At 35.8% G+C, this 27,687-nt stretch overlaps 1 protein-coding gene across 1 annotated transcript in view; it reads left to right on the forward strand.

Moving 5' to 3' along the window:
* Positions 1-6,730: 6,730 nt before the first annotated feature.
* The window catches only part of VAPB (VAMP associated protein B and C), a 65,149-nt gene continuing 44,192 nt past the window's right edge, over positions 6,731-27,687 (forward strand). The window contains exon 1 of the mRNA XM_031951686.1: positions 6,731-6,788. Within this exon, the coding sequence (XP_031807546.1) occupies positions 6,731-6,788 (58 nt within the window). The remainder of the gene's footprint in view (positions 6,789-27,687) is intronic.

Here is a 27,687-nt window from a genome sequence, read left to right on the forward strand (position 1 = left end):
GCCTTATTTTATTAACATTCTCATGCTTACAGTTAAAGTTCTTCTAAAGGTCAGTTGTACCTTCACACATGTTATTGTCCTGACATTCCACACTGTGCTGCCTTATGTGATTAAGTGGTAAGCTTTTCAACATCTCCTTCCAACTGAAGATAAAAGAAGCAACTATCATTGTCAGAAAATGTGAAGGCTAATTTAAGTAAATTCACTTTTCAGAGAGGTGTTAAAACCAAATTATGGCACACCATCTATTCTATTTTCTAAAGTCTTTCACTTTAAGTGAGAGTAATTTCAAATATCAAAAATTAGCTTAATTCTTAGCAGAGTGTTTAAGTGTGGTATATCCCCCTAAAAATTAGTCTTGAAATTAGATCCATAAATATTGATCAAAAGTTAGCCCTTTGTACCAGCAAACCATTTTTTTTCTCTTATGAATATTATGCCTTTCCAAAGTCTGATGCAAGGGTTAAAATATTTGTGCCTTTCTATAATAGCATAATGAAAAAAGTAAGCTGTTTTATAGTTGCTTTGTAGCACTATAAACTCCACAGATCTACAGCTATTGCTTCACTGCATGACATATAGCTCGATTACTAGTGACGAAATATTTTAGTGATGGTTGCCAAGCTTATATGAATGATTTGAGACTTTATTTTTACAGTCTTAATCTTAGGCTGGACCTAAGAGTCTATGTATAAACATTAGTATGATGTCTATGTTGTTTATAGAAACTGACCAAGAAACCAGAATTTTGATTGCTGTAAGATTTTTCTGTTTATACTCATACTGTAGGTAGTTTGCAAATAAAGGTTGATTTGGTATATCTTAAACTTCGTTGTTTCAGCTGAGTCATTCTACAAACTTTTATGATAATGAATGACATGCTAAATCACTCCAGGTTTATGTTGTATTGTGAATGGATATAAACATTTTACTAATAAAATATCGTGTTTACAAACATGAAGAGTTGCCTTCCAGAATGTGTTTTCTTTGTTGAATGATCTAAGAAGCATTTATTTCTTCCAAATTATGATTTTGCAAATAGCATGTCTAAGACATACCAAGAAAGAATGAGGAAACCAGAACTACAGGATTGATAGCTGTAATATGGGCAAGCTGCAAGAATGAACCAGCTTTATTTTCTCGGTCATCAAACTTTTTGTTTCATTCTAGTTTTCCTTATCCCTTTGATGCCAAAAAAGAGACCAAAACTACAAAGGCCAAAATAGCCATTTAGAAATTGTAATCATGAGATTGTGGGATATGGATTCCCTTTTCTTTTGAGGATAAGGCTGATTTGGTTAAACAGTCATGAAATTGAGAAGTTCCAGACTCATTTCACTTTATACTTAGAAGTTTATCAGATGCTAGTGTTGAATATTGTATATTCATGATATAAAAAGTGACAACATTTTCATTTTGTCTTAGCTTTTTGGAGTCAGGATCCTTTTCTTTATTATTACAATATGTTTGACAGCTATGACCAAATGCTTAGACAGGATAGGCAGTACCTAGAATATATATCTCAGATTTCAAATAATTTTCAAATTTATTGATAACTTTCATTTGAAATTAAGCACCAGACTTCTAGAAGATAGTGATTGAGATAATTAAAATTTAAGGCTTAAATTTAAAGTTTGCAGGAATTTTGAGTCTAATCAATGCCAACCAACCAGCTTATAATGTGCTGCTCTACTGAAAAGGTCAATATTATTTGGGAAACCAAGCATCAATTTTTTTTTTTAGATCTTTCATTATCTGAAGTATTAAATTCTTTCCAAGGATAACAAAATAAAATATATATCCTAGAGGGCTCTTTACATAGATTGTAGCAAAATAAATTTACATCAGACATTAGAATAAATTTGGGTGTTAATAGACCCTATGTTTTAATTAAGAGTCTAAAAATTTAGATTTTCATTTTAAACAGTGCTGCCTGAACCTTCTTGGTATTGTCTAGCAGTTTCACAGTATTAGAATTCAAAAAGCACCTTTATTAGTTAATACTTGAACTATATTATACTACTTTAAGGTTTGTAAAATATTTTGCATGTATTTGTAATATTTTATTTCATTTGGCTGTCAGTGAAACTAGTGCTAAAGAAAACTTCTGAGAGTCACTTAGGCAGCAAGGAAACCAAATAAGTCAATCCTTTTAAGAAATTAATTCAAGGTATTTACTGGAAGGTTAAATAATGAAGCTGAAGCTAAAATATTTTTGTCTCATAATGAGAAGAGGAGACTCCTTGGAAAAGACCCTGGTGTTAGGAAAGGTTGAAGGCAAAAGAAAAGAGATGGCAGATGAAATGGATAGATAATATCATGAACTTGGACAGACTAAGAGGTAATGAAGGATAGAAGGGCATGAAGTCAAAAAGAATCTTGACTGAACTATACAACAATAACCCTGTGTAGTAGGCAGCTCCTATTATGTTCATTTTACATATACATAATTACAACTTTCCCATGTCACACAGCTAACGTCTGTTGCATGATTTGAACTTGGATCTTTTTTATGTCAAGCTATAGCATTTCCTTACAATTAGATTGCCATATAAAGATCATAAAAATCAAAGTGCCTTATTTAGTGTGTAAAAAAAAAAAAAAAAGTGAAACAACCAAGTTATTTTTAAAAAGGCCTTTCATAAGTCTTTAATGCATAGAGAATATATATCCAGAAATTTGTAAAATAAACTGACTACCATACAATCTTTAAAAATTTTACTCACCTTTTTTGGAAAAGACTTTTTAAAAATGAAAAGCTGAAAGGTCAAATAACTTATAGTGCCTAGATTCTTTTCATGGTGCTAACACTAAACATCAACATTTTCATTTTTAGCTAACACCAAATCTTAGTATAAGAAAGAATGAGAATAAGAAAAAATTATGAAAATAACTCATTTTTAACCAAAGTAATTTGTAACATAAATTAACAGGCTATTATGTATGCCATTTAAATTAGAATATATCTAAACTTTTTTGGTTTGCTTTAATGTGTTCTTACAAAAGCAATAATAATTCTACACTTAACAGTTAAAATCTTGGGTTTTTTTTAACTTTGATTTTTTTTTTTTTAAGCTCTCCTTTCAGAGTAATAGATTGTATGCTGGCACAAAATGACAGTTTTTGCAAGTGGGATAGGGTATAATTGTCAAATATCAATTACTGGGCCTCTTATATGAATATTATAGAAATAAAATTCATTTCTTAAAAAGTATGATTGCTCTGAGTGACTGAGTTCAAATAGAGAAATCTTAAACTGGAAAGCCTCTTCAGTACTGAAATAGAGCAAACTGATATAGAGGTTCAACTGTGAAAGAACATTTGAAGAAGTAGAAAAAAAATAGCATTTTTAGTGATTGTTAAATACAAATCACTTTCTGGACAAAGTTGATTTCATATAAGTCTGCTGTTGGACATGCTTAAAAATTTTCTAACATTCATAACAACTACATACAAATTGATTTGTACTTACATTCATGATGCTAACCCCAAATATCTCCTAAGGGTTGGGGGTGATTTAACATGTGGCCCGTGATTAATATGCTAATTATTTTTATATTGCAGCTTTTAAATATAGACAAACCAAAGTTGTCATGCTTCAAAAGGCCATGTTTAAAAAAAAAAAAAAAAAAAAAAGCAAAATGATCTAAATGACAACGAAATGAGAAAGAAAAGTCTTTAAGTTTCTGAATGCAAAACATTAAACATAATCACAGTAGTTTGAACGACCCAGGGATCAGAAAGGCCTGCTAAGGATGAAAAGAGAAGCCTGAGATGGACAGGAACAGCTGAAGAGGTGGGATACATTATAAATAATGCAGATATATACTGTAGCTTACTCCTTAATGTTTCAACACAATCTTCCTTCCTCTTTGTTACAAATTTTAATAGGTTGATCCATCATCTTAAAATATTCCTGCCAATGCAAAACCCTAGATTCACTTAGAAAAATAAATAAAAATCAGAAGCAGATTTTATGGATCCTTATTGCCTACAGTGATAAATTACTGTCATACTGATAAATTATTGTTATATTAAGCAACTGATCTAGGACAGTAACAGGGAAAATATTTATTTTCAGAGGCCTTTCATAGAAGAAGGTAGAAGAAAGTATCTCATACTCTTTCCCTTTCTTGGTTAATGTAAGTAAGACTTCACTTTAATTATATTTTAAAGAATAATCTGCAGGTACCTTCAGAAACTTTCAGATAATTATGGAACACCTGCTACTTAGTATATGGAAAGGCAGTATGGTCTAACACAGATCATGGTCAGGAAACCTAGGTTAAAAGTCACTTTTTATGTTGCTTAGTTGGGTTTGATTCCTCTGGGCCCTATATGGGCTTTTCTTGGGAAAAAAATGCCTTTCCCATCTCATTTTTTAAAATATTCTATTAAAAAAAACAATAGAAAAGAAAGGCAGAAAAGGAAAACAAAATATAGCAAAACAAAATATTGTCATGTGCTCAGAAGAACAGTAAGGAGGTCTCAAAATATATAATAAATTTCAAGTTGAAGAAAGGATATCTAATAGTAGAAGAAATTACATTCATGAATGTCCATCTCTGCTTCCTTGTAGATTGTTCTTTGTTCTGTGCTGCACACTTTTTTTTTTTTTACTTTATTCTTTTTTCCCCTTTCATCCTTCTCCCTCTCCTCCAGCCTTCCTGAAGCAGGCTATAGTAAACACAGATATTATTATTGTTATTTGGACATGATCAGTATGAGAATCTATTTTGTTTTTTTAAGTTTTTTTTTTTAATTTTCAAAACATGCATGGATAATTTTCAACATTTACCCTTGCAAAACCTTGTGTTCCAAGTTTTTTTCTCCTCTTCCCCGCATCCCCTCCCCTAAACAGCAAGTAATCCAATACATGTTAAACATGTGCAATTCTTCTATATATCTTTCCACAATTATCATGCTGCACAAGAAAAACAGATCAAAAAGGAAAAAAAAAAAAGAGAAAGAAAGCAAAATGCAAGCAAACAAAACAAAAAGGTGAAAACACTATGTTGTGATCCACGCTCAGTCCCCACGGTCCTGTCCCTGAGTGCAGCCCACTCTCTCCATCACAAGTGTATCGGAATTGGCCTGAATCACCTCTCTGTTGAAAAGAGCCCTGTCCATCAGAATTGATCATCGAATAATCTTGCTGTTTAAGCACAGATATATTTAATAGATACATACATACACACCTGTACACACACACACACTTGCCCCCATATATATACATTCACATCCATCCAGAGCTATATACATGTATAATTATATATTATATATACATAGCACAATGTGCCTACCTATGTATATATATACTCAGATAACACACATATACAAACACAAACATTTACCCATATGTAAACATGCATCTAAAACAATATTTATATGACTGACATGTAATGTAGACTTCTCTTGATTGAATCTTTTACGTTTGACTTCTAATCAATGATTACTGGCTGTACTTTTTTTCCTAATGAATTCTACTCCTGCTACTCGTAGAGTTTGTGTATATCCCCTTCATTTATCAAATCATTTTACACAATTGAGGAAACTGAGGCAAACAGTGAAGTGATTTGTCCAGGGTAGCCGAGGTAGGATTTGAGCTCGGGTCTCCCTGACTCAAGGGCCTAGGCTCTGCTGTCTAGTTGTAGCAACGCGATGGACAAATCGCTTCATCTTTATCTTTAAAAGGAGGGTAATTATCCCCAGCCCAGCCCTAATCTGTGATTAGATGGGTTAATCCAATGATAATGACGGTAGAAAGTGTTTGAAGGCTCCATGCAAGCACTGGGCGTAGTCAAAATGATGCATTTGCCCCTGGGTCGCTTGTTTGAGAGTTAAAATTCATATTCATTTGAATTCTGGTGCTACTAATTGTCATCGTTCCGCTACAGGCCCCGGGTGGCAGCCTTCCGGATGACTTAGGCTGGGGGGAAGAGGAAGGGGATAGAGAGAAAGCGGTAAAACCTAGTGGCCCACACCCAAGGAGGAGGCGGGGTGGTCGAGCCGGGAGCGCCCCTCCCCGATGCGTGCGCGCTGCCCCGGTCGCACCCCGCCCTCCGCTATGGCCGTTCCCCCCCCCCCCCCCCAGCTCCCCAGCCTGGAGCTCCGCCCCAGGCGCCGCGCCCTCCCTCCGGGGCGCGCGGCCCCTGGCTCCTTTCCCTCTTTGCGCGCGAGCTCTTCCCCTCTATCCCAGTGGAAACTAGCACGCGCGCATTCTCCCCGGACTGGATTCAAAGAAGGAAAAGGCTTTTGCGGCGATCGCTACGTCAGCTCCGGCCTCCCTCCGGCCCTCTCCGTGCTGCATCATCAGTCGCCTCCTCCTCTTCCTCCTGCTCGGGCCGCCGCCGCCGCCTCTAACCCTTCTCCTTGGCTGCTTGCTTCCTGTCTGCCTCTCTGGCCGGGGCTAGCCGTGGGTCTGCGTGTGCGTGCGTGCGTGAGTGCGTGCGTGAGTGCGGGTGTGTGAGTGTGCCGGGCCGCTGCTAGGCTTCTTGGGCATCTCGTCGCCGCCCGCCCGCCCGCCCGCCCTGTGTCAGCTCGCCGCGACCCCGCTCCGCTTCCCCTCTGTGTCCCTTTAATATATGTATATATTTTTTTTTCTTTTGCAAAAACATTATTCCATGTCATCTCTATTTTAATCTCCCCGGGTCGCCAAAACTGGTGCAGCTGGAAGCAGCCGCCTCCACCCCCTCTCCCGCCCCCGCCCCCTCCCCCAAATCCGAGGAATATGGCGAAAGTGGAGCAGGTTCTGAGCCTAGAGCCGCAGCACGAGCTCAAATTCAAAGGTAAGAGCGCGGGGAGCCGGCCACTGGCCGGGGCGTTTGCAGTCAGTCCCTGGCAAAGGCACCGCTGGCAGCCATTTTCCGGGGGCCCGGGAGAGGCTGGAGCGAATAAAATGTCCTTCAGGTTTATTTATCGGGTCTCTCCCAGGGTGCGTCTTTGCCGCTTAGAGATCCCTTCCTCCCCTTCCTCCCCATCCGATCTGACCTAACATTTTTACGCCGCCAAAGAAAATACGTTTTGAAGGGGCGTCCACCTGTTTATTGTATTCGCCGGGTCCTGATTTTGTACGTTTCGGGACTGGGCCTTACTTTAGTTGCCCTGCTCTTCCGCTTCCCACACCCTGTGCTCCCCAGAGAGAAGCCGAATAGACTGGAGTAGGAAGGCTTAGGTTCTGGGCCAGTGGTGCTCCCGGGGCGTTTGCGCGTCAGCGCCGGGAGCTGGGGTGGGGGCTGGGGGCCAGAGCGGGACCGGGCCGTGGGGATTTTCCAAACGCCCCATATCCTTGCTATTCCGACGGTGTGCAGCAGAAACAAACACTAAAATTCCTACCGCCTTTCTCCTTCGGCGGAGTGTTTCTTTTTTTAAAAATGACTTGACTTTACAGGATTATATTTCTTTCCTTTCTTTCCCCCCACCATTACTCCCCCTCCCCTCCCGCCCGATTTGATCCCTAGAGAAGCTTCCTGGGTTTCTGCATACTTTCGGTATCCCTCCGTGGCCATTCCTACTAAAGTATTGTGTGTAAGCATTCTTGGAGGCGACCTAAGGAAATTATATTTTATTTTGGTGTTGATAACTCTTTTGCCTCTCTGAAAATTGTCATTGTTGCCGGGATCTTCGAAGAAGGGATTCCAAATGTGATGAGTGCGACTGGTTCTCATTTGTATTTTCACGGAGACCTAGGGCCTTTAGCCCAGTGTTTGTCAATACATCATATTTACCTGTTCTTTTACTTATATTTTCCTCTCTTGACATATTGGTAGAAAACATCCTGAAGCTCTTTCTGATATGTTGCTTCATAAAACAGACGCTTCTGAGAGTACAGGAACTTAACGTTTTCTACTTAAAATTTAACTAACCACACTTAGTTGAAACTGACAAAAGAAAAGGTGTTTTAATGCTGTCATATGGGACCATTGCAACTTAATAACTGTTCTCAAAGCATGTAGGCCAATTGCTACTTTATTAAAAAAGGATAATCTATAATAATGACTTGATTTTTTAGCAAATGTTAGTAAATAGTGATTTCCATTAGAATTGTTTCTAAGGGCCATCACCCAGGTGTGTGAAATAATTAAAGGCTGAAGCATGAATAGCTGCGTGTTATTTCTATGCCTGCAAAAACTGTATTTGTCAATATAGGTTTGACTAGTCTCCAGTTGCTGTGATCCCTCAAAATCAGTCCCCATATTAGAGAAAGGAGACATCTATAACTAGTGGAAAGCCTAAGGAATTCTGTTTTAGGCCACTAGAAAATTGTTGGCAAGTCGTACTAATGTCCCTCGAGGAGTGTTAGTGTCATTTTAGAAATCTATTCATCTGCTTGCTATTCTCTTTAAACCTATTTTATGCTTTCCAGTCAACATGTTGGCAGATTATCTTTTTAGTATCTTTGTAAGAAAAGGTGGCAAACTATATCTTTAAAGAAGGAGCCCAATGTGTGAAGTATTGGATGCAAATGAGCAGTAGCTCTGAGTGAATTTCTGCAAACTAAGATTGAATTGAGTATTACAAATGCCATTGAAAAAATGACTTTTTGCTAATTGTCACTTATAAAGGTGGCACTTTACTAAGAGAAGAGGTATTTTTGAGAGTATGACACAATACAAAAAACACTGAATCTGGAGTCAGAGGTCCCTGAGTTAATTCCTGAACTTAGGGAATTCCACTGAACCCCTCTTTTGGTTTCAGTATCTTAATATGTAAAATGAAGAAGCTGGACTAGATGACCTCTAAGATCTTTTACAACTCTAAATTATCTTGTGAAAATATCCCAAGTAGTCTGTGCTCCATGTTCCATCTTCCTTGTCAGATGATTCATCTTTATGTGGAAATCCTTAGTGGAGGCAAGAAATGGGCTTTCTAGAAAATAGGAGGAAGAAAAGTATTTTTTAGTGTTTTTACTGCTTGAGAGTCAGAATCTCAGAAATCACATCACACAAAGTAACTACACCTTCTGTGTATGTCTCAAGTGAAGCATAGTGTATGAAGGACAAATGCCTATGGAGATTATATAGAAACACAGAAGGCATTTAAAAATATCTTTGTAATGCTTAAATTACAAACAGAACTTGACCACAAAATTAGATATACTCATCAGCAATCCTTGCTCTGCAGAGATTAAATCCATTACAGTACAGAAACAACTGAATGTTGCCAGCTTTTTCATTATATCTACCTTAAAGAAAAGGATGAATGTATAAGACATTTTGAGGAAGAAGGAAATAAGAAAAATATTGTTTTGAACAGTTCTTATAAGACTCTTTATTATGATGAATAAGCAACCTTAGAATGACTTTGATTTGTATATCCTAAGACTTTTTATTAGATTTTTGTGTGGCTGTACTGCAACATATATATATTCAGACATATATATGTGTGTGTGTGTGTGTGTGTGTGTGTGTATATATATATATATATATATTATTATTACAGAAGAAAGAAATTAAAATATGTTTCAGTTATCTTGCTCGGTCTTTAAGTGTCAAATATGACTGTACTATCTTGTGTTGTTGAATATTAAAACAAAGAGAATTGATCAAGCTAGTGGCTTCCTGAAGAAAGTTTAGATATAAAGGGAGTACTACTGAGTTAATTTTTATGAAGTGTTTATTAAATGTCAGTAATTACACAGAAGATTTTCTGGCCATAATCAAGAGACTCATTTCTAGAGATTAGGGACATTGAGATTCTCATCCTAGGTAGCCTTGTGTGGGTTTTGTGTTGTGTGTTCTCACACTATTGGTTGCTTTCATGTGACCTGCCCTTTCCCAAGGCCTACTGAATGTCTTCCCTTTATCTATTCACTCCCAGAAAAATCTCTTTTCTCAAGATAAAGTTCCTTAGGAAGTTTTTTGATAAATTACCTTTCTCCAAATGAGAGCCAGTACAAGTTTTACATTTTTTTCCCCTTATTAAGAAAGCAATACATTATATATGTAGAGCTTCTCTTCAAGAATTGTAAAAGGATTATTGAGACCTCCAAACAACTTTTGTTGATTTGGGTTATAGCCATTGTTATTTATCAAGTTACTGATTAAAACTAATAATTTAACAAATATCTATTAATAAACAATATTCTGTTGAACTTTAATATAAATAACTTATGAAAAATGACTATTTTCTAAACTAAAATGAAATTAGTAAGAAGAGTGGCATTATTTTACAAATTTTTGCAAATCTTTTAATGTCCAACATAACTGCTTCTGAATTCATTCTGTTGCAATATGCCGTTTTGGTTGAAGTATATAAATTCCTTATATTTAGTTGGAAAAGAGAAGAGTATATATATTTTTTCATTCTAAATAGTATTTTATTTTTCCAAACACATACAAAGATAGTTTTTAATATTTATCTTTGCAAATCCTTGTATTTGGATTTTTCTCCCTCTTCCCCTTCCCCAAGACAGCAAACAATCCCATATAGGTTAAACATGGGCAGATCTTCTAAACATATTTCCATATTCATCATGCTGTCCAAGAAAAACCAGTTCAAAATGGGGAAAAACAAGGAAACAAAAACAGAAAAGGCTAAAATATTATGTTTTGATCCACATTCAGTTTCCAGAGTTTCTCTCTGGATGTGGATGACTCTTTCCATCACAAGTCTTAATGGCAATGCTTTGAATCACCTCCTTTTTGAAAAGAACCAAATCCATCACAATTGAATATCACATAATCTTGTTACTGTATACAATATTCTCTTGGTTCTACTCACTTCACTCAGCATCAGTTCATGTAAGTCTAGCCTTTCTGACATCATACTGCTGATCATTTCTTATAGACCAATAATATTCCATAACATTGATATACCATAACTTATTCGCCATTCCTCAACTAATAGACATCCACTCAGTTTCTAGTTCCTTGCCATTAGGGGAAAAGGGGAGGGGGGTGTGTGTGACTGCCACAAACATTTTTGCACATCTGAGTCCTTTTTCTTCTTTTATGATCTTTTTGAGTGCAGGCCCAGTAGAGACATTGCTAAGTCAAAGGGTATGCAGTTTTATAGCCCTTTGGTCATAGTTCCAAATTGTTCTAAGGGAAAAGTATCTTAATAAGCAACTATCTTTGAAGTTCAGGATCATACTTTGAAAACCTGTACTATAATCAGTCTTAGTAGATAGGTTTTAGTCATGTGGATGAAATAAGCCATTTTACTAAAAGTTAATGAGGCCAGCAAGGGTCATAAATATAGTCATGTATATTGACTATATGTTCTCTGTTTCACAGCATCCAACCTTTTTCAGATCTCACCAGTGAATGTCATTGGTCCTAAAAGAGTATAAGAAAAATTATTTTTATAAAATCATATTTTAATAAGTTAAAATGCATTCATTAAGTGCTACTTAAGTGCCACCTCCAGTTTACCCTGTATATATCTTGTTCATATGTATGCCTGTTGACATATCTTTTTCATACATGGTTGTTTGCATGCTACCTCCCCTTTTAAAAAGTGAGCTCCTTGAGGACAGGCTTTTTTTCCCTTTCTTATCTCCCTCTTCCAGCCTAACACAGAGCTTGGCACATAATGAGTTAATGCTTGTTAGGGTTGTCACTAGGGATATAGAAATTAGAATCTGACTGCCCTTGCCCTCAAGAAGCCTCCCCTCTATCAAAGGGAAAGCCCACTTGGGGCTGATGTGATAGGAAATATTATAGGGCAAGTAATTTTTTCCTTTTCTAAATATTTTCTAAAGTAGTGGTGGCTTGATTTGGTTATTTTATGAACGATTTTCTTTTATCCTTTAAGATAGTATTTATCTATGGTGTTGTGAAAACAAAATAAACCCTGGGTTTAAAAAGACTAAATCACTGTGTCAATTTTTGAGGATTTTTTTTTGGAAGGAAGGTGAATTTCTCCCTCCTCCCCCATCTTCCTGTGTAAATCTCATAATAAAACATTTTTGAGAGGATAAAAATATAACACATGAATGAATTAGATTAATTATGATACTACATTATCATTCCTTTAATAAACATTATTATTTATTTTGGACTACAACTATAAACATCTTTTTCCTTGGTTCACAAAGTTCAGATTTTGGGTTAGAGGACCTAGGATTAAATACCATCTCATCTTAAAATGAGGAGGTTAAAAACTAAATGACTCTGAATGTCTTAGCTTTAAAACTATGCTATTTTGCTGACTAGGTAAGTAAAAGAAACACAAGCCACTCATAGCATAAACTATATTTATACCTTAAAGTTTTGAGAACGTGTATTAATACACAGATATGCTAGGTGGCAGAATGGACATTGAGTCAGAAAGTCCTGAGATGAGACTGGGCCAGTCAGTTAATCTGTTTCCTTCATCTGCAAAATGATTATAAACCTATCGTATATAATTCTAGGGATGATTGTGAGGATCAATTTAATTAAATGTTCATAAATCTCTGCAAAATTTAAAGAATTATTTAAGTATCAGCTGTTGTTTTTTTTCCCCATCTAATATGAATTTGAATCCACCCTCAAGAGCCCCTTCACTTGCTTATCAGTCTGACTACATGTCAACTTTCTGCACATAAGCATTCACAGGCTAAATCTGTCTCCTGATTTTGTCCTATTTTATTCGTTTTATGAACTTAAAGATTGGACTTGGAAGAAATCTGTGATTTCCTCATTTTTAAGAGTTCCCTCCACTAAAAGATCTATCTTTACTTATATTCTAGAGAATTATCTGTGGCATCCAGAGGTCAAATAACTTGCCCTAATTTACCTGAGGTGGGATTTAGTTCCAGGTCTTTCTGACTATTCGTCCAGCACTGCATTCACTAAACAATACTTCTTCAGAATTGAAAATACTACTTAGAAATTTTTTCGCCCAAGAATTTTCTTCTTTTATTTTAAGCAGTTTGTGTATGTGTATCCATCTGCCAAATGCTGGTTTAATAGTAATGATACTGTTTTGAAAGATGGGTGGTATGGGATACATTTGGTTAATATTCTTTAATATTACTTGTCAGTTTTTCATCTCTCTATATTAAAATAGTGTGAATTGAAATTTCTCCAAAAGGTAAGTTCTTAGACATTAACATCACCATTTGTCTAGAAACATTATGTAGCACTTTCTTTTATATGTCCCAGCAAAATACAGATAACTCTCAACTTGAAATATGTATCCCCACAAAATGAAGACTTAGAATGGAACTAGTAAATGGAAAAAGTGACTATTGTTTATCATTACTGACCCAACTTAGACTTTTAGAACATGGTATTTTAACTTCCACATAAAATATCTACATAAATACTCCTCCATATTTGGGCTTGAAAAAGTTGCCACAGGAATAATGACCATGTAGGACAGATGTTGTAAAGTCATTGGGATTAAATGGCTTGCTTAGAGTCAAACAGGTAGGGATGATTAAATGTCTACGGTCAGATTTTGAACTCAGGTACTCAACAAATGCTCCATCTACTGTGCTTTCTAGCGCCCAAGATAATAACTACAATGTTAATCTAGAAGAGGATAGATATTGAATGCTGACTTCTATGCACCAAAATATAGCTGAGGCAATTATACACACACACACACACATACATACGTGTGTGTGTGTGTGTATTTGCTGAGGCAAATATATATATATCTGCCCTAAAGTTTCTTGGAGAAAATGTAAATTCTTTGAGGATAAGGGACTTTTTGATTTTGTCTTTGTATCCTACTTCCTAGCACACTGTCTGGCACTTAGTAAGTGCCTAATGTTTTTTTCTTCCAGAATCTTTCCTACTGAATTTAGGGCTCTATTTTTATCCTTTTGGTAGTAGTTTATGTTTCAGAAACAAAGTTGCCCTGTGGTATTCTGAGCTACTTTTACCTGAGCCGATGTCCTCATTTTGTGTTATTCAGTATTTGATCTTTATCTCTTAGGCTTTTTTCCTATGGTGCCACTTATCCAAGATTCCTCTGGCCTGTTGACAATGCATACTATGTGCTTTTTAAAGTATGTCATCTGATCAGCTATAACTAGGTTTCCATTGAATAATGAGTCATGGAGCCTAATTTTCATTAGGAAAGGAGAATTTAAATGATCATTTAAAGTAGATTGTATTAAGAATATTATAAATATGTCATTGTGGTAAAATGGTATGTATGTAGTGTTTTTCTAGGTACTAAGCATTATTTTTAAACATAAGTTGTTGATGTCTAAGTAATGTTTTGATATAATCGGGGCAATTTACTGATTATCCCAATGGTGAAATACAGCTGGGAAAATCTAGAAACATACTCTTCCCATTATTTTGTATTTTTAATATTCATATGAATAACTAAAGTTATAGAAGTTATTTCCTGGAATTGATTTATATTTTTTGCAGATTATTACCAACTCTTGATTATCTGTCATTTTCTCCTCTTTTATCTGTCATTTCTCCTCTTTTCATGAGGAAAAGAGCATCCAGAATAAAATGTCATTAGTAGATTTGTATAGTTCCTATATAGATCAGTTGTTCATATCAATGCATACTTAGCATTTCAATAGGCACAGAACTCCCAAACAATTAGCCTAAATCTCAACTCTAGCTTTAAGTAATTGACAGCTCCGGGAAGGGGGTGTTGAGGGAGTGGGGAAGAAAAAAGGAGGAAAGAAAGTTGATCTCTTAAGCATAATAAAATAGTCAAAAACTCTCCTGGAAGAAAGTCCTATGAGGGACTGACTCTTTTTCTATAGTTACCCTCTGTACTTTGAAGAAAATAGATGTTATCATCTGGACCTTTTACCTACATTAGAATTAGAAACAGTAGTTTGGGATTCTGGATGTGTTTTGTGTAGTCTGCTGCCCTAAAAGATATCAAGAAAGAAAAAGAATTAAAATCTTTTGGGGTTAGCAGAGGACTAGAAGATGGTCTTTTATTTTGTTTTTGTTTCATACTGTATGGATAAGATAAGGAAAAGCAGTTTCTGCCAAAGGGAGAAGAAAAAGTGAAAGATGTTTTAGAAAATTGACTAGGTATCAAAGCTTCCAGGGATTTGGGGTTTAGAAAGAGAGACCTACTTTTAGTAAGTCTGATTGAATACAGAATATTTACATGTAGAAGAGATCTTAGAGATTACATAGAACATTGTCTTATTTTATGAAGGGAACTGAGACCCAGAAAATTAATCAAACAGATACCCTTTTCTATGTACTAAACTGACAAACTCATCATTCCTGTCTTACATTACATAATTGTGATAAGTTTTGTAAAGTACATGGGTTTTAATGATGTGAATATTTTGGTGTTTCTTAGTCCTGTATAATACTCAAAGTTAATACCTGAATAATTTGAGATTGTACAGTAGGTTGTTTTCTGTTTTTATTGACTTTTTTGTTTGTTTTTCTATTACCTTCATTTCAAAATGGTTCAGTCTCCCTTTCCATCATCCCAGTAAGCTACACTTCACGACAAAGAGTATAGCAAAGGGAAGGAAGGGGAAATCATTTCAGCAAACTAATACATCAGTTAAATTATGCCATGTTTCATTTCCTTAGTCTCTACCCCTACACAGAAAGAAGGGAGGCATGTTCTCCCATTTCTTCTATGGAGTCAAATTTGGTCATGGCACCACCATAATATTCTTTGCTGGCATTTTAAAGTTATTTCCCAAATCAGTGGACATCTTCTTTGTTTCTAATTCTTTGATGCCACAAAAAGTGCTCAGATTATTTGGTATAGAATGGATCTATCCCCTAGGTAACAGTGGGATCTGTAGGTCAAAGGCTTTGGACAGCTTAGAGACTTTTAAAACTAAGTCCAAATTGCTTTTAAGAGTGGTTAGAGCTATCTCTATAGGGTATTGATGTGCCTGTGTTTCGAAAACCTCCCCAATATAAATTCTTTTCATCTTTGCCAGTTTGTTTCTGTGAGGTGAAACTGCAATGTTGTTTTTCTTTGCATATCTCTTTTCCTTAATGATCTGTAACACTCTGACAATTTACTAATAGTTTATAATTTGGTAATAGTTTAATAAAAATTTTTTAATTCTTTTAAGAATTGTTTGTATCCTTTCAATATTTTACCATTGGCCAATGAGTTTTAATTTTTATTATATTGGTTTACTCTGTATTTTGAATATCAGGCTCTTAGCAAAGATAATTGATGCATTCCCCTCCATACCCATACCTTCCATTCATTAGTTTCTTATCCTAATTTCATATGCTGCAAAAGCTTTTTAATATATAATCAAAATGATCATTTTTACCTTTTGTAATATTTTCTAGCCTTCATTCGATTAAAAATTGTTCCTCTCCCTTACCCTACTTCAACAGCTATGAAAGGTACTTGATCTAATTCTCTTCCTCCTTTAAAAAAAAAAATACTATGACATTTAATAAATTGTCCACTCTATCTTTTAAAAAATATTTTTTGCCCTATTTAGAAAGAGGAAAAATACAGCACTTTTTAAGACCATTTAGGAATAATGCTGATATTCTAATGTAAAGTTATGAAATTAGAAAAAGTGGAATAGTTGGTGGGTTAACTATTTGAGTCGTAAATGCCACTTTAGAGCCTGAGTAATTCTGATGGGTGTCAGACCTATTGTATATGCACTTTATTTAAAAGAGGGAGGGTTGTAGTATCACTACAACTATTGTTTACATACCTCATCTTTACATGATGTTTTTTATACATGGTATTGCATGTTATAATCATAGTGATGTCCAGTAAAAGATAATTTAAGTGTCATTTTACATTTTACAGACGAAATTCTTAGAGGTGAGCTGATTTTTCCCAAAGAGCAACTGGTAGTTCAGTGAGTGGGAATACTGGGCCTCAAGTTGGACTCACCTTTCTGAATCCAAATCCAGTCTCAGATAGATACTTGCTAGTTGTATTGATCCTGGACAAATCACTTAACCCTGTTTGCCTTAGTTTCCTTATAGTTCAAATAACTGGAAAAAGAAATGGCGAATTATTCCACAATCTGTGTCAAGTAAACCCCAACTCAGATAACGAAGAGTCAAATATGCCTGAAAATGACTATAAACTACAGAATACGTACTCAAAGTCATATGGATAGTAACTGTAGCCTTGATTCAGTTCTAGATCTGACTTCATAGCTTGTGAGGTGTCATATACTCCAGAAATTTGAAGGAAGTGAATTTAGAGCAATCTAAAATGTGAAATTTAAAAGAAAAAAAAAAAGTAAAGTCTTATGCTTGGGTATAAAAAAAAAATCAACTTTGCAAGGATTGGATAGGAAAGGTAGGGCTAGCTAGACACTTGTTCCTCTGAAAGTATCAGAAGACATTCAAAGGGCTACAAACTAGATGTGATTGAGTAGTGTGACATAATGTCCTGAACAGCCAATAATATCCTCATCACCTCATAATTATTGAATTATTATAGTAGACTGCTTGGTGGGTGGATATTTGCCTCCAGTTTCTCCCCACTCTAGTTGTTCTTCTCTTCTTGCCCTTAAAGTGATTTTCCTAAAATGCACTCTTTCCCCTTTTTATTCAACAAATTACTGTGGTTTCCTTCAGGAGTGAATATAAAATTTGCTGTTTGGCATTCAAAGCCTTTCTTAACCTAGCCCTCTTCTACCTTTCTATACTTATACCTTACAAGTACTCTTCTGTCTGGTGACACTGGCCTCCTGGCTGTTCCATGAACTGTGCATTCCATAGTTTGCCTCTGGGCATTCTTTTTAGCTGTCCTTCAGACCTAGAATACCCTCTGTCCTCTACTAGGATTACTGACCACCTTGATTTCCCTTAAGTTTCAGCTAAAATCTTACTTCCCTCAGGGAGTTTTCCAATGCCTTCCCTCTGTTATTTCCTATTAACCTTTATATAGCTTGCTTTATATTGTAAGTTCCTTGAAGTCAGGGACTGTCTTTTGCCAATCCATATCTCGTGCTTAATAAGTAGGCAACGTAATACGAAGTTAATAAATTTGTTGTTCAATTTTCAGTGTCATTTTCTGTCATATTCTGGCAAAAATATTTAGTAGTTTGCCATCTTCGCCAACCATTTTTACAGATAAGGAAACTGAGGCAAATAGTGACTTTCCCAAGATCACACCAACTAGTAAGTATCCGATGCTACATTTGAACACAGGACTTCTTGACTCTAATTCTAGCACTCTATGTACTGTGCTACTACCTACCCCACTTGAATAGATTGAATAGAAATGTATACTCTCCACAATAGAAGGTGATAATTCTACTGTGTTCTGCCCTAAACTTAAAATTCTATCTACAGTTTCTGTGTGTAATACTTGGAAAATTTTAGGTTTTTCATCAACATGCTGAGAGGACTACAGACGATGCCATAAAAATATCAGGTGAAAGAATTGGGGATTTCTTAGCCCAAAGAAGGATTATAGATTTAGAGCTATTTCGTCCAAATTCTTCATTTTCTAAGTGAGGAAAGAGGTCCGGAAAAATTGACTGGTTCCAAATTCATGTACCTTTCCAAAGCAAAACTCAAGACATTCAGTGCTTAGCAGGTACTTGATAGCACAATCTAATAGGCTATCATTTGAAAGAGGGATTAAGTTTGTTTTGCTTGTTCCTAAAGATCACAGTTAGGAATTTTGTGTCAGAGAAGCATATTTAGGCTTGATGAATAGAAAAACTTTCTAATAATTGGAGTGGTCCTCAATCAAGTTCTAAGCATTAACAAGGCCTGAGAATACAAAGGAAACAATGAAATTATCCCTGGGAAAGCTTACTAAATATAGGCTTTTTGAAGTCAAGGATTTAATTTTGGTCTTTATATCCCTAGATACTAGCTCAATTTCTTTTTCATCGTAGTCCCTTAATGTGTTGTTGAATTTGGAAGTGGTAGAATCTGTCACTACAAGTTTAAGTGGAAGCTGTCTGCATTGTTTTGGAGATTCTTGTTCACATACCAATTTGTGAATGTTGAATGAGATAACATGTAAAGTGTTTTAAATGCCGTAAAGCATTACTTTATAAGTGCTGTTACTATAATTAGTTTAGTCTGATGTCCTCTGAGCTACTTCCAGCTCTTAAATGTTATATTTCTGCATCAGATTAAAAGGATGTATTCCCTACTACAAGGTGGACAACAAAGTCATTAATCTCATTGGGAAGGAGAGCCAGAAAAAATTTTTATATGAACTCATGGATGATATTCTCATAACAAAAATGGTAGTAATGCCTTAGAGCCAGAAATGCCTTGTATTCAGGTCCTGCCTTTTACAGATACTAATTGTGTCGGTTTTCCAGTGTCCTGGACCACAAAAACATAAGTTTTAGAGATCTGTTGTTGTATATTTGCACATAGGGAGTTCTCTATACCAATGAAAGCATTGATTGATTAGGACCAAATGGATTCCCATACTAAATGGTGACTCTTAGGCATTCCATGAACAAGGTACTCCATCTCTTGTCCCCAGACATTTTCTCTGAGTGTCCTTCATGCCTGGAACATTCCTCCTCCCTCTGCTCTGACTACTAACCTCCTTGATTTCCTTTAAATCCGAACTAAAATCCTTTTTTTACTGTAAGCCTTTCTTTCCCAATCCCTCTTAATTCTAATGTCTCCCCGCTATGATTACCACCTATTTATCCTGTATAGAGCTTGCTTTGTACATATTGTTTGTATGTTGTCTCCTCCATTAGACTGTAAACTTCTTGAGGGCAGGGACTTTTACCACTTTTTGTACCCCTTGTGCTTACTTAGCACAGTGAGTTGAAGAGTAGGAGGTAGAAGAAAAGAAAAAGAAAAAATGAATGTGATATTGAGGGGGTGAGAAAAGTGACCTTCAGTAGCATGTACACTATCTATTGATAGCTTATCTAGTTGAGAGAGTGGTGACTTTTGTCAAGGTAGGCAGCCATTTAGGTTGGACAAAACAATTGACATAAATACACAATTTTTTTTTTCCCTATATTAAAAAATACCACCCTCCAGGGCAAAGTCATGCTTTCTTTGAACTTGAAGTTAAAAAGTTTGAGTTTCAATTTTCCATTTTTAATTAAGATTAGATCAGATGATCACTAAAGTCACTTCCAATTGCATATGTTATAGAAAAGGAACACAATAAAGATATATAAGGAAATACAGTTTTCAAACATGGTGAGAACTGCTGCTGAGGTTTATAAATAAAGCTTTGTTTAGACTGAGTCTTCAGCTTTCTCATTCCTGTTGTCAACTCATCCAGTTTGTTTAGTGTTTTTGGTAAAGTACTTAACTGTTTTCATGGCTGTGGCTGAGAGTGTGCTATTATATGATTAACAACTGTCTAAAAAATTGTGCATATATACTTTAAAATTTAAAATCTGTATCATCAGCCTATTTCTCCATCACTTAAGTCTAGACAAGCAACAAAAGAATAAATCAAGCCTTGATTTGTAGCCTTTGCCTATTTCCAAGGTTTAATACTCTCACTGAAAATTTTAGCAATTATCTCTTCCAAGCCAGTACAACTTGGCTTTAGCACATCCCTAACTAGAACTGTCTATTAATTTCATCAGAATTTAGCCCAAGCATATAATAGAAGGCAAAAACATGTTTCACTGCTTTCTATTCATGATTGGCAAATTAAATTAAATCAGAAGGGTAGCAAATCCTGAATATCATGGTATTTTTTCTTCGGGATTCAAGGAAATAGCATGTCATGTGGCTTTAGAAATTAAATCTTTTAATAGATAATTTCATTAGAGTGACTTGGTCTCTGATATATAATGACCAATCCAGGAATAGATGCTTATATCCCACCTGCTAACTTCAGTGAGTTTTATAGGATCTGTCTGACTTTATTCCATTTGTTGTGTAATACATAAGTTTTACTGTTATTGCTATCTATGCATTGAAACTGCCCTCTATTAGAAATCATATCTCCTGTAATGACCAAAGTTGGGGTGCATTTTTTCTAAGAATTAAATGGTGTGGTATATAATTCCTGTCTTTTTTTTTTTTTTACATATTAATTCATGATGTGGACAAAAGTTTCTGTTTAAACCTTGTTCTAAAAATCTTTTTAAATCCCCTTCAGAAAAGCTGCATATAATTAAAATCAAATATGGTATAGCTATTTTTCCTTCAGACTGTATCTATCTTAGTCTTCACTTCTGCATATAGAATACATACTGTATGAAGCTGTTATGTAAAGCTTCTAGTGACTTTTCAGTTTTTAAAAACATTAAATCCATTAAAGGGAAAAACTTCTATATCAGTCTACTGGACAGTTGTCCTTCAGTTTTTCTAATGTGTTTCACTAGCTTTTGTCAAATTTTAAGTAAGAGGAAGAGCTATGTTTTGATTTAAATGAAGTTATTGCTGTTCTAGGAGACGCTAGGTAGTACAGTTGATAGGTCTTCCAGACTTGCAGGGTAAGGCACTATCTTCCTGAGTTCAAATCCAGCCTCAGGCAGGATTTTATATTATTTTTCTTATAGCAGGATTTTTTTATAGCTGTGTGACTCTAGGCAAGTCACTTGACCCTGTTTGCCTCAGTTTCTTCATCTGTTAAATGAATTGGAGAAGAAAATGACAAACTACTCCAATATCTCTGCCAAGAAAACCCCAATTGGAGTTATGAAGAAAATCATGAGTGAACAACAATATCACTGCTACTCTAAACATATTTGAAGTGGTTTTTCAAAGCACACAGCCATGGCTATTAATATACTAAATGTTGTTTTAGCATCTGTACATTCAGGATTCTGTCTTTTGGATACACAAGACATTCTTGGCAAGAGTGGACTATGAAAAGAACATTGGCAGGCAACTCATCTCTGAAACCTATAGAAAGTATGGAAAACATATTCTCAATTTGGGCAATTCTATGAATTCTTGTCCCCCAATAGGGAGCCTGGTCAGTTCTTCTTACCTTAAAAACAACTGTGGAACCAATCATGATAGACTGGAAGTTAATATTTTCTTTATCTGCATAGCATAGCTAGTGTTGTCTTCAAGTTGGTTTATTCAATTTATCTCTTCTAGCTTCTCATCTGACACTAAAGACATCCACCACTACATATTCTAGGTACCTGTCTCAGTGCTTGGAATATAATAGCCATTAACAAATGTTTATTTGAATGGCAAAAGATAACAAATTATGGCAATTCTTATTGTTAGAGGGGCTGTAGGAAAAAAAAACAAGAGGAGTTATGGATTAGTGTAATAAATTGGTGTTTATCAAGCATTTAATGAAAGGAATGAGGTCAAATAGAAAGTTGGATTCAGAGCTAGGAAGAACTAGATTCAAGTTATACTTCTGATAATTATTGGCTCTATGACCCTGGCCTCATTGTTCTAAAACAGCTCCCTAATAACTTAATAAGTTGCCAAGAAAGGGCTAACAAACATTGGTAAAGGGAATTTCCTCACCAGTTTATCATTTCAGGGAAATGCCAGTCCCTAGCCTTATCCTAAACTCCCAAGTACTATTCAAAGAACTAAGAATTCAGAGATAGCCAAAGCAGACCGTCTTCAAGGAGCTCACATTTTCAACAGAAAAGGCAACATGTAAATAACTAGGTATGTTCAAGATATATACAGAGGATATGGAAGCTCATCTTAGAGAGGAAGGCAGAGCCAAGGGAGCAAACATCCTGCAAAAAGTGGGACCCCAAGCTGAGCCTTGAAAAAAATCACAGAAACCAAAAAATGGAGTTGAGGAGAGAGCTTTCCAAGAGTGGAAAATAACCAGTGCAAAAACACAGAAATGGGAGAGGGAATTAATGTGGGAGAAATAGCAAGTAGGCCTGTATTAATCATAAAGTATGTAGGAAGGAGTAAAATATTGAAAAGAGAGAAAGATTCCAGGTTGTGATATTTAAATGCCACTTAGGATATTTTATACTTGATTCTGGAGAAATAGGGAGCCATTAGAGTTTATTGAGGGAGGGAATGGATGTGACATGGTCAAGCTAGCATTTTAAGAAAATCATTTTGGCAAGTGAATGGAAGATGGAATGACATGAGAAGAGACTTAAAGCAAGAAAGTGAATTAGAAGGCTTTTGCAATAGTCTAGATAAGAGTAAATGAGGGTCAGAATTGGGGAGGTGGCTTTAAGAGTAGAGGAAAAGGAGTTTATATAAAAGATATTCTGAGGTCAAATTAACAAAATTTGACAACAGATTGAACATGTTTATTGAATAAATGAAGAATTAAGGATGATATTTCAGTTGCCAACCTGGGTGCCAAGGCAGGGGATAGTATCTAACAAAGTAATAAGAAATTAGAGAAGAAGGTAAGGTTTTTTGTGGATAATGAGTTATATTGTGAACAGGTTGAATTGAGATCCCTATACAATGTCCAGTTCAAAATATCCAAATGTCCTTTGGATATGGAACTGTACCTCAGAAGAAAGACTAGAATTCTGGGCTTCACAGAGATGACTATTGGATCTGTGGAAGCTGAAATCACCAAGGAAAATAGTAAAGGAGAAGTTCCAGAACAGAACCTTAGGGGCCACCCAAAGTTAGTGGTGTGACATGCATGAAGAACCAAGAGAAGAGACCAAGAAAGGATAGCTTGGACAAGAACTAGGAGTGAGCAGTCTCAAGAAAAGTTCAAGAATAAAGAGTAACCAGAAGGAGGTGATCAAAATTATCAGATGCTGTGGAGAGGCCAAGAAGGATGAAAACTGATTAAGGGCCATTAGATTTGGCACTCGCGATCATTGGGAAATTTGAAGAGTGAATAACCTTAATTTCTTAATTGAGATCAGAAGCCAACTTATATCTCACAAAAATAAATGTTGAAAACTATTTTTAGTGTAATTGGAAAAATAAAATGTTATTGTAACAATGAAAGGAGGGAGAATTGGAAGCACCTGGTATCAACAGCTAGATGGCCCAATGGATAGAGAATTGGCATTGAAGTCAAGAGAACCTGAGTTTAAGTCTAGCCTCAGATACTTAATGCTTCTTAGCTGTGTGACCAGGCAAGTCACTTAACCACTACCCCCACCCACCGTTGCCCCACCCAAGAAAAAGAAAGATACAGGTAATGACCAAGTGAGTGTTTTTCAAGCATGGGGGAAAAGTATGTATGTTGATTGATAGGCAAAGGATTGAAAATGAGAATTTAGGGAAAATGAAGGCAATCTGCTGGAAGATAGAAGGCATTCATTGCCTTGTTCACTTGTTCCAAGAGTGGAAAATAACCAGTGCAAAAACACAGAAATGGGAGGATTAATTAATGTGCGAGAAATAGCAAGTAGGTCTGTATTAATCATAAAGTCCTCTTGCTAAAACCAGTACCCCTACATGCATCCTTGTCATAGGCAATGGAGTCAGGAATGTATGTGTTGATGTTGGCCTTAGCAAGACAAATAGCCATTTCTTCTGAGTGTGAAAAGGAGTAGGTATACGTTGGGGAAGATGAAGTGAAGTGAGATGAGTCAAAGAATGCTATAGAGGCTTGAGAAAAGATTTTAAATAACGTTTGTGGAAAGTAGGATGATCAATTGATTAGAATGGTTATCTGCTCCAGTAAGGGTCCAATAGTGATTATTAAATAACATAAATTTGTGTAAACCCAGTAAAAGTTTCGTGATTTCCTCCAGTTTCATTTGAGCAGAGGGGATATATCTTAGGATTTAACATAATAGGCAGGATTTAATTGTTGACAATGCAGGAGGGCAAAGGATTCAAGAGTAATGAGGATAGTGTAGAATTTAGTAATTGGTTTACTAAGGGGTCAAAGGAAGGAAGGGGAGGAGACAAGAGCATTTGTAAACTGACAAGAGTGAAAGAAGAACCAGAAAAAAATAATATACACAGTGATTACGATAATGTAAATAGAAACAGCAACAAAGCAAAAATGAAAGTTGTAAAATTTTAATTAACCCAGCCTGGCTTCTGAGAGAAAAGACATCACCTTCCTTCTGTAGAGGCAGGGACCTATGGATGTACAATATTATGTAGGTTTTAATTATTTTTCTTTCTTATTATGTGTTACAAAATATGGTTCTCTGAGTAAAGGAAAAGATGTACACTGAAACAGTTCAGAAAACCAAAATAACCATATTTTAAAGGAATTTTTTTTTTTTTAAATTGAACTACTCAGTTTTACTGTGATGGGACTTAATATTTTATGACCACAAAACTCACAGGGATTGCAAGAGTTATTAAATTTTTGAAGCATTTAAATTCAAGATGTTTCTCTGGAAAAGTTGTGTTTCTGTGTAGTGGGGTGGAGTTGTTTATGAAATATGATGATTTCAAATGATGTATAAGTAGACTTTCTGTATGGGAACAAAATGTGTGCCACTTTTAAACCAATCAGACTGGTTGAAATTATTTAACTTTCTAAAGTATTGATCTAGTGTGTAAACTGGCAGTTCAATCAGGAAAAAATTGGATTAAAATTTTTTTTCTTTACTCCTAATGTCCTTATTCTTGAATATACTTAGGCTAATTTTAAAAGTTGTCTGTTTCTAAGATCTGTTATTGGCAATTTTTTTTCCTTTGTTTGGCAACATGATTTGAAGCTTTTTATGCGCACTATGCACACATACATACATAAAATCATTTGGGAGTCCACATTTGGGTCACAGAGAGACATTAATATAGCCAATGTAGGCTACCTTTGACAACTTTGTTACAAATGGAGCAGCAGGAATCTTTAGAGAAGGGAAGTCTTCCCCCTAGGTAGAGTAAGGCAATGCCAGAATAATAACATACTTTAGAGGAAATTAGGTCAATAAGGAAGGTTGGAGAACCAACCAACACACTTTGCCCTGTGCTTGACCCATGGTAGATGCTTAACAGATGCTTATTGATTGGTTGAGAAAACATTGTTTGGAAATTGAGTCCTGAATATCACCCTGAAGGGGAAGTAAAAAGCTGGAGAATCATTCTGCCCTGGAGAATTGCATATCTTACATTTTGGCAAAAGGCTTGGGTGTATCTTTGAGGAGGTAGGAAAGGAAGAGAGAGGACTAAAATTTATTAATTTAAAGAGGGGGAAGCACCTTTTTAAAACTTTGTGGAGGCTGCCTCATTTAAGCTTCAAATAGCGACTTGAGTATGTACTGAATGAGAGGATTTTTAAAATTTAATTTTAACAAGTGTGTTTAAAGATTTAGTGCAATTTAGTCACCTTCTCCTAAGCACTTTTATCTTCCTTGCTCTGTTAATTTATCTGTTCTTGATATTTCTACACCTGGAACTTAATTGTTCTGAGAAGTTTGCTAGAGCACAGTTTTTTGGAAAACCTGAAACTTACACATCTGTTGTTTTAACATTCTATCTTTGGGTTCAAGAACTTAAAGGATTCCTTTCTCTCTTCTTCCTAATTAGAGGCAGAATGCTGTAATAGAAAGTATGTTGGACTGGGTCAGAAAACTTGAGTTTGGATCCTGGTATTGACAACTTCTATATAGTTCTGAGCCTGAATTTTCTTATCTGTAAAATGGGAGTCAGTAAACATTGATTAAGTTCCTATTATGTGCCAGGCACGTTTTTACAAAAAGCATCTAAGGGGTCCTCAAACTACTGCCCACTGGCCAGATGCAGCAGCTGAGGACGTTTATCCCCCTAACCCAGGGCTATGAAGTTTCTTTATTTAAAGGCCCACAAAACAAAGTTTTTGTTTTTACTATAGTTGGGCCCTCCAACAGTCCTGAGGGACAGTGAACTGGCCCCCTATTTAAAAAGTTTGAGGACCCTTGCAAGAGCTCACAATCTAATGAACTAGAAACAAACTATTGTGTACTATATGTGTATATATATATATATTCAGGATAAACAGTAAATAACAGAGATAAAGCACTAGAATTAAGAGGGGTTGGGAAAGGCTTTCTTTTTGTAGAAGATAGGATTTTACTTGGGAGTGGAGGGAAGGTAGAGAAGTCAGGGGGAAGGATAGTGTTGTTTTATATATATAAATATAGTGTTCTGGGCATGGGGGACAGCTGAGAGATGGAATGTCTTGGTCATGGAACAGACTTAGGAAGCTAGTGTCTCTAGATTGAAGAGTATGTGGCAGAGAGTTAAGTATGCTAAGAAAATTGGAAGAGAAAAAACTAGTTTTGAAGGGTTTCAAATGCCAAACAGTATTATTGTACTTGATCCTAGAAATGTTAGGGGGTTGCTATATGTCATGGGGGTAGGGTAGGGGAGAGATAGTTGGACCTATAGGACTGGACTGGAAAGGTGACTGGAACAGAAGGTGGGTTGGGGTGGGGGAGACTTGAGACAATCCAAGCCACCTGCAGGCTAGTGCAACAATTATGAGACGATAAGGGGCCTGCACCAGAGAGGCAGCTTTGGTACTACAGGCTGCCTCACATCTCAGAAGAGTCATTGTTAAGAAGATGCTATTTAAATGTTAGATCAATATTTTAGGTAAGAGTCATATAATTTTGCTTTTTTTTTTTTTTTTTTTTTTTTTTTGAGAAGCATTAGGCCATAGTAGATGGACAGCTCATCTCATACCCCTGTTAAAATCCAGTACTTGCTTGTTTTGTGACTTAACTGTTAACTTTCCAGTGCCCTTTGGTAGAGTAAGATTGGTTGCAGAAAAGATAAAGATCTGCTTTGATTGAGGGAGTTTCTCACCTGGAGCTACTACACCCATAAAACTACAGGTTTCATCTCCCTAAGAAAATATTTTCTTTTAAACTAATTTAAAGGAGATGTTCTCCTTCTACCCCATCCATCTTTCATCACCACTCCCATTCCCCCAAATCTTACACACACAAACACACACACACACATCTGGTCTTTGAAGTTAAATGAGCTTATTGTTTTCGAGGTCTACTTCAAGTGCTTC

The sequence above is a fragment of the Sarcophilus harrisii genome, chromosome 2 (assembly GCF_902635505.1).
Source record: "Sarcophilus harrisii chromosome 2, mSarHar1.11, whole genome shotgun sequence".
NCBI classification, from domain to species: domain Eukaryota; kingdom Metazoa; phylum Chordata; class Mammalia; order Dasyuromorphia; family Dasyuridae; genus Sarcophilus; species Sarcophilus harrisii.